General features: G+C 40.1%; 1 protein-coding gene across 1 annotated transcript; it reads right to left on the bottom strand.

Moving 5' to 3' along the window:
* Positions 1 to 46: 46 nt before the first annotated feature.
* Positions 47 to 1711, bottom strand: LOC147603550 (uncharacterized). Its single transcript, XM_086795932.1, has one exon. It carries the CDS (start codon positions 1709 to 1711, stop codon positions 47 to 49), a length of 1665 nt encoding a protein of 554 aa, XP_086652058.1.
* Positions 1712 to 8976: the final 7265 nt, after the last annotated feature.

Raw genomic sequence — 8976 nt, 5'->3', positions numbered from 1 at the left:
GAGTATTAGCCACATAAACCTTGGAAATACGTTCAAAATCCTTTATTCATATATCACTAATAGCAATGGTAGCAACTTCTGCATACCTGAAAAAGAAAGACACCTTTCCTGCAGCTTTCACACGACCATACAAGTCTAAGGTAGGTGATAAGAAAATATCAATGTAAGATGCTACTATTGATAAGTACATAAGTGTACCCAATGTCCGCTCTTTGTGAGCACCATAGCCTTCTTGTAATAACTTCAAACACTTTTGTACTTTCTTTGCAGCAATCCTTTGTGCAGCTCTCCAATTTTGTCTATCCTTCCTCTCAATATCCCCTTCTTGCAAGCCATGTTCATCAACCTTGAATAATTGATATACAATTGCTACATGATTCAAAGTCACAAGCTCTCTACCAAGTACCAACCTCCTAGATGCACTATCCAAAGGATTGATAAGTTTCTTTCCATTATGGATATAGTCTTGATCATGCAAACCACTGATACTCCCATCAAATGTGATGTGTGCTGTAAAGGGCCAACCCTTCCAAGGAATGCACAACCTGGGACCTTGACAGAAAGAGTAATCTTGCAACATCAACTTTCTGCGCCTACTATCCCCATCTGAAGCATGTCCTATCAATGGACCTACCACATCCCTTAGAAAAATGTTCCAAGAAAGCTGAATGCTCTCCCACTGTTCTCTGACAAACATGGAATCAAACCTATTACATGTCAATTGCACCAATATAACTAGCTTTGGCAAGAATTCAAGAAGAGGATTCACTATCAATACCCTTGCATAATGAGCAATCACATTATGTTGAAAAGCGTCCACAACTCTAAGATATCCATCTTGACCATCACCAACTTGCACGACAAAGTCTGGAATGCAAGTGTGTTCTAGCTTTTTACCACAAAAGCCAACCAAATTATCATCACGTGCCACCCATCTCACCATTCTTTTCACAACTGTTTCATCCTCAGCTAGAAGAACTGGCACACTACCCAAGGGTATACCTTTCTTCATCATGTGACAAGTGTAAACTTCTCTTGCATGTTGAAATATATCCTCTTGTAAACCAGTTCGAAAGAAAAGTGCTTTTCTTGTGGACCTCATTGTGGTGGACATGTGTGGACCTCCAAGGTTAAGTGATAAGAAATTATGCAACCTTGTCCCTCCCCATATCTTGACAGTCTCAAATAATTCCTTTGTTGTATTGGAATATCTCTTCCCTTGACCTACTCTTGAAATGTTTTGTGAAATGTCAACAAAGAAGTTCCACAATGCCTTCTTTCCCTCAAACAGACCTAGCTCATGAGCATTGATTATATCTTGACAAAATTTTCTAACATCTTTCCTCACCATGGCTTCCATAGTGCTCTCCCGAAGACTTCTAACCTTCACGCTCAATGCAACAACTTCAGTTCTTGTGAATGCTATCTCCTTCTTCAATACCCGAACCATTGTGGACTTTGTTTTTGCTACTCTCAATAACTCTAAATGAGTCAAATAATCTAACCGTCTACCACCTCCTGTGTCTCTTGATCCACGAGTGTCTGAAGATCGAATTTGTCGATACACTCGCATGCGAAAGTCTCGTTCTTTAGGAATAGTAGCACATGCACCACATTGCAAATTATCAAAGTATGTTCCCTCCAAACATATCCGCTTGCAATCCTTATGACGGAAAGTGCCATTAATTTCAATGAACTCTGTTGTCCCCATCATAATTGTTGCCTTAGTTGCTGGCTCATTGTGCCATTTGCCACCTCCCTTACTATCATCCAAAAAGGGCTTCAAGTCAACCACATTCCCATCATAGTTATATGACCCTTGCCAAAAACCCCAACACAAGGTTGCAAGCAAGCTACTCCCTATGAGCAAAGGAGGAATCTGTTAAGTTCCCAATAGACTTGATGGAGAGAGAGCCAAAAGCCATATGACTAGCTACACCTAACATCTCTATAAAAAAACAGAAATAGTGATTGAAAATAGAAGCTTGAAAATTTGCCTAATGGAGAGAGAGCCAAAAGCCATATGACTAGCTACACCTAACATCTCTATAAAAAATCAAAAATAATGATTGAAAATAGAAGCATATGAGAAATACCTGATGGCTTTCGTGATGCATTGGCAGTTTGCAAGGTGTCATTGTCTATAAGAAAACATTACAATAGAGCATAAGAAAAAATGTTCACTTGGAAAATACAAAACTGATGGAAAACGCAGCTAGAACATGTGAGTTTTACCTTTAGCGGAACATTTCTTGAAAAAACCACTTAGATCTCTTTGCTTCTTATCTATAATTGTCACCTTGGATGGGCGACCACCAGCCCTCTTCACTTGATTACTAGAATCAATGCCACTAGCCTTTGTGATATGTAGCTTGGATTTCATATGCTCAATCATGCATTGTCGTAGAGATCCTGTCTTTGGAAATAGTGGTATCCACTTGTTATCTAGCATGCAGCTTATATAGACTTTTGATAGAGTGCTATAATCTCCAATAGTCTCTGTTACTAGTTGAAACACCACATTACTCTCACTTGCAAAGGTTGAAACCTCCAACATTGCTTCATTTACTTTTTCTTTTCCTAATTCCATAATGTCATCCAATGAACCAAGGCTGTCTTTTCTATGGCTCTCTTGCTCACATAACCCAATAATCCTCATATGGGATGCTGAGTTGATGTGTGAGTGTGTGTAATTATACAAAGTGTCAGGACCCCCTTGACCATAAGAGCAATCACACTCCTCACACCAAATCTGAAACAATGCTTTACCATCCTTGTCCTTTGACATGAGCTCAAATCTATCATGTCGGCCTTTTGCTCTTAACTTTTCTTTGGCTATCTTAATCTCCCTCTGCCATTTTTTGACCTCAGATGGTGTTTCAAGGTGACTCTTCAATCGATTCTTAGAAACACTACCACACGTAGTCGAATCATCCACCATATTGTAGCTTTCACACCCTTGAGCAAGATCATGCATACATAAATCTGGAGACACTGTACACTTTGGCTGCATTTTATTGCTATCTCCAACTGAGTCCACTTTTTGGCGTTTGCCTTGTGTATCATATTCCATTTTCAATTGGATGGATACTTCTGCAGCATCAACTATCCATCTCTCCTCTTGCTTGGCCCCTATTGGAATTTTCCTAGATCCTCCCAAAAATATAAAGTCATCTATGATGAGATTATCAAGGATGATCTCTTCTCTCAAGTCCTTGTAGGTACCACCAGTTTTAAGATGAACATATCCCAACACATGATTTTCAGCCACACCCTCATCTAACACAATCACAATATCATGCCTCTCCATACTCCTATAAAAGGGCTAGATAACAAAAAGGTGCCCAACAAGATAATCTCAAATGGACAGCAAAACCTGTTGTAAAGTAAAGAAAATGAGGAAAAAATTACAGCAAAACCATCATTAACATGTTTAAAATGAAGGATGAAATGGACATAAAACCTAGAGCAAAGTATGGAAGAATTAGAGCTGCTTCAAGCCAACAATCTCCTTTCGAAGCTTACAGCTACTCTAGCAACTAGTAACAAATTACAGCACCTGTAAACAAATTCCAACCAAAAACATGTGAGTTGAAGTAGAAACATAGGCCTTCTCAATGCATTATTTGCAGTAGCAGCAAAACCTGTTGTAAAGTAAAGGAAATGAGGAACAAATTACAGCAAAATCATCATTAACTTCCAGGCCCAAATAGTAGAGTAATCTGCAAACTCCAACGCTGAAATACCAGTAGGGAGATTCGACGTAACGGGAGGTGGGAGATAGTCGAACTGGAAGGTACGATGTACTACCTGCCAGGGCAATGGAGGTTGAAGAGGCAAAAGTACAGGGCATAAGATAGGGCAAAAGTCATGTGCAGGATAGGAAACCCATTTTCTCGCTCTTCCCCATTTCCCCCCTCCATTTTTGGGGATAAAATTGGCTCCATTTCACCATGGTTAAGAAAACATATGGTTAAAGTTACATTCGTGGGTGAGTATGGTCAACCGTGTGAAAAGCCCTCACTCATGGGATAGGCCACATGTGTACACATACTTGGGAGGGCAAGTAATTTCTACTTTTGTTGGCAAGCCAACTAACCAAATTACTTTATAACATCTTTTCCAAGCCCAAATCTATCATGGTTTCCTTAGTTATTAGGTTCACCACCGCTGATCCATAGTGTATTAAGGCATTTGTAATGGTGTCCTTCAATGCACATCTTTGCTTTGATAGTTCTAGGGTCATCGTCTCTCATAGATTGTCCCAAGACTTACACATAGCGGTCACATGACTTCCTTCCTATCACAAATTCTGAATGAAGGGTTCTATTAAGAAATTCACTATTCAAATAGCGGTCACACAGTCGCAATATTGAAAAGACACATGTATATTACACTACTATAGACACTAGAATAAAATAGTAAACCTATATTAAAGAGAGAATGATTTAATGATATATTTGTTTTATATTATGAAAGACTATTTATATCATGACTTACAAGGTTGGATCTCAAGTTCCTTGATTTGAACCACCCTTAAAACCCATATTCTTGGATCTACAACATTGGGACTCCATGTAGCCTTCCATTACTCCATTTTTTATTTAATCCTCTGATAGATAGTCTCTTTGTCTTTGGGTGATTGGGCAATTTTGCAAAGTGTGCAAAGCAAAGTGTACTAGAAAGATAGAGTGAATATTTACAAATGCCAAAAGATAATAAGGACAACTTAGGAGAACCAGCTTGTGGTCAAAATCAAAGAGTGAAAGAGTGAGAGGGTATAGGTGTGGGTGTGGTGGTGTTCATGTGGCCATGTTATGCTTAATTTGCTTGTAGGAATGCATTACTATGGAACATTTCTTACACCTTTTTCCATAGCCTTTTCTCTTATTTTCTCTAAACATTAGCCCCTTTAATTAGCCACGATTAGTTCTTTGATTACCATAATTAACAATAAGAATCACCATCAATGAAGGAGACCTAGTGTTAGTTTTGGGCTTAGTTCATGAACACCCAGTGAGACTGACTTATCAAATGAGTATTTGTGTGTCATTTCTACATCTACATCTAGGGTAAAGATTAGTACCCCCCCTCTCCCCCCCCCCCCTTAATTTAAATTTAAGATTAGCCAAAACATAAAAGGGCCCCCACCCCTAATGTATAAGCTTATGCATCATCTGCAAAAAACCCCCCTAGTGTACACTCACGTGATATCGTAAGGTTCCCCTTCTGAATCCCCCGGGCCCAAACATAACATATAGATGAAGGAAGATTGGATAAGATGGAGTGAGAAGGTACCACAGCGGCAAAAAGCGATGTGGTATCCAAATGGATAAAAGCATGTGCATCAAATAAAAATAGAAATTGTATGGGAGAGAAAAAGAGCTGGGGTAGCATGCAAATATGGAAGGAGCAAAGGTGATGATGCGGGTTCAAGAAGGAGTATCAAGATCTTTGAGGGGCTCTCCAAGGGAGTGTGGCTCGTGCTACCACAAAAGAGAGATAAAAGTGGAAGACTGTAGTGGAGGGGGACTCCTATAGGTTTGATTTCACCTTGAAGCATGCAAGCTAGAGTTCCTACAATTCTTTTTAGTGTGCAGTGGACAGCTAGCACAATGTGCGAAGAGTAGTTTGTGGATCAGAGTGGAGAGGGTCGGATGTTGGAGAATCGGCCATGGTATGTCCCAAGGTTCTCAAAGCAGCTCCTCTATTAGATACTTGATCCAATTCAATTTCTTCTCCGCCGATAATGGCTATTGAATATGGGGCTCTGAAGTACTATCTGTCAGGATATCTATTTGTGAAAGATCCTTGAGTTTTTTTTGGAGTTTCTTATTGTATACTTTTTCCTAGGCCCATGGATGTTGAGGCACTATGTTATTGTATATATAAAGTAGATAGAGAGTCGATTATATCTATTGTCTATTTTTGTGGAGTTTCTTCTTGTCTGCTTTTGCCTAGGCCTCAGGGATGTTGAGGCACACTGTTATTGTATATCTGAAGAGATAGAGAGTCTAGATTATATATTTTGTCTTGATGATTTTGTTGTAATGATTGAGTGAGTTTGTTTAAGTTTATGGAAATGAAGCTTTTACATGTTGGTCTCATGATTGGGTAGTTACATTTTGAGTCAAGATTAGTTGAGGAGGTACAGAGCCACTTCTATGTCAGTTTAAGTTTATGGAAATGAAGCTTTTACATGTTGGTCTCATGATTGGGTAGTTACATTTTGAGTCAAGATTAGTTGAGGAGGTACAGAGCCACTTCTATGTCAGTTGGACCTCAAGATTGTTAGCTAGAGAGTGAAGAGTCCTTGGATTGTCTTGTTAGAGATTAGGAAAAGCTCTTGTGGTTCTGATCTGACATTCTGGAATGTCAGCTATTAGCAATCAGAAGACCTTGTGATCTGACGGGTTTCTGTGGTAGCTACAATCAAGTTGGTGTCAGACAACCGAGAGTCCATATAGTGGGATGCATTTTTGTTTTAAGTGTCCTAAGGTTTTAGAGGTGTCATCTGACACAGAAGAGGTTGAATCTACTTCAGTGATGAGTCAAATTGGTCATCCTTAAGAGGAAAATATTTCTATGGCAACTACAGTTAGATTTGAGTCAGCTACGTGTCCACAGGATTAGGTCCTAGCTTGGATTGATTGTCTGGAGTGTATAGAGGTGCTAGCTGACCAAAAGGAAAGAGTATTTGCATCACCTGGGTCAGTTGAGCAAGCTTGAAAGAGGACAATCTTTCGGAGGTAGCTATGGGTAAGTTGCAATCAGTTGAAAGCTGTTGAAGTGATATCTTCACCAGACAAGTATAGCCTGAGGGTTGGAGGATACCTGAAGGAGGGATTTGTTTTGGTGAAGGATTTAGAAGAAGAATTTTGCGTCTAAATTTTGAGGCAAAATCCACTCATTCTATGTCAGTCAGCTCTGAAGGTAAGTTTGGTCACAAACCATAGTTGAGTGTTAGTTGTGGTCAGGAGAGACCGTTTGGAGTATGTTTAGAGTTTTTGGAGGTGAGATCTGACCTAAGAGAACCTATGAAGTCACCTGAGTCTGATAGGGAGGTTGGGAGGGTATAGAAGTGTCCTTTTGAGTCACAGATGTAGGTAGGAGGACTGGTGCAAGTCTGGTTGGTGCCCTTGGAGCTTGGATTTTAACATCCCCTAGTTCTGATTCCATATCTTTTCTTCCTTCTGTACCTGCTAGTGGTGTAGTAGAGGCCATCACCCCTAGAGGCCACACATCATTTGGTTCCCCCACTGAGGATCAGAAGGCTTCTATCTAGTACTTTGCTCAGTAGTTTGGAACCCATTTGCTGGACAACTCAGGGCCTATGGCTGATTTTGGATCTGATATGTTTAGAGGAGAGAGGGGTGAGGATGTCACCCAGTTTGTGAGAAGGATTGAATTGGTGGCATTGAGAAATGGCAGATAAGATGATGCTTATAATCTAAGGACGGCAGATTTGATGTTGGAATATGAAGCCAGGGAATGGTTTGAATATGAAGCTATAGAGTCTGACAGGAAGGTTGGGAGGGTATAGAAATGTCTTTTTGAGTCAGCTAGTGGTAGGAGGATAGGTGCAAGTCTAGTTGGAGTCCTCAGACCTGAGATTCTGATATACCTCAATTCTAATTCCATATCTTTTCTTCCTTGTGTACCTGATGGTGGTGTAGTAGAGGCCACACAACGTCTTACTTATCAAGACTCGTGCATTTTTACATCATTTCAACAACAATCTTGTGCAAGTTCTTGTGACACAAACCTAATGACAAGCTAGGTTACGTTGGGGATCTAGAGATAATATATAAAGTTAATTATTGTTTTATGAAATAGGTATAGTCATCCTAGAAATTAATTCATTCTCTCACATGTTGGTGTATTTGGTGCTCATTCGAGAACATGTTTATTATAGGTTATTTTGAAGGTTCGCTGGTTCCATACACAATACAAAGGGAAAGATGCTACCGTGAAAAGAGAGCCCATGGGTTTTCGGTCTATCCTCCAAGTTGCTACAAGCAAGCAAAGAACCTTACCTTGCATTGAACAAAGATTCTTTTACAAGAATCCAAATGGCAATCCACGGTGGCAAATTATGCAAGTCAATCCTTGAGGTTAACGGATTTTTGATAGCACACTAGCCTCCTTTCTTGAGGATAGCAACCATATTGATATCGAGGAAGATACATCATTGGCGGAGGAGGAGTATACACATCTTGACCTCACCGTGATGGTGATTTCTCAAGGAGATAGACCAGGACCATCTAATGTGAATGAGGAACGAGAGGAGGAAGACGAGGACGAGGGGGATGAAGACCTACCTAATTTTGGAATTGAGCAAGCAAATGAGCTTGTAACGTCAACTTTCCCTATACCACCTGGGCTGGACCTAATAGAAGAGGAACTACAAGCAGCTAGCAAGGACAACAATGAACCACTCTTTTACATTGACATTTTTCCCAAGTCTAGTCCTTGAAACTCAGGTATAATCCTACTTCTCCAATAACTCCCGTAGTTTCCCTATACCACCTGGGCTGGGTGGACCTAATAGAAGAGGAACTACAAAGAGCTAGCAAGGACAACAATGAACCACTCTTTTACATTGACATTTTTCCCAAGTCTAGTCCTTGAAACTCAGGTATAATCCTACTTCTCCCAATAACTCCCGTAGTTTCAATGTGCCACATGCTTAAAGCTTTCAAACATCATGATTTAAACATCACGATTAATGTGTCACATCCTTTCAAAACTTTCAAATCTTTCGGGTGAGGAACATAGAGGACTCTCGACTAGGTGTGCATGTGACATTCCCCTTTGCTAGACTATTGAACTTGAAAATCTGCTTGGAAAACTTGAAACATCACTCACGTGTCTGTGGAATCCTTTCACACACCATCTCCATCGTTGATGGAACTCAGTACCTCCTAAGGTGATGTTGGAGTCACTTCCATCTTCTTATGTGGAAGAGAACCCCCT

The sequence above is a fragment of the Cibotium barometz genome, chromosome 63, assembly GCF_041138505.1.
Source record: "Cibotium barometz isolate CiBa-2024 chromosome 63, ASM4113850v1, whole genome shotgun sequence".
In the NCBI taxonomy this organism is placed as follows: Eukaryota; Viridiplantae; Streptophyta; class Polypodiopsida; order Cyatheales; family Cibotiaceae; genus Cibotium; species Cibotium barometz.
Note: the sequence above shows the minus strand (reverse complement) of the source record. Positions and strands in the feature narration are given on the sequence as shown.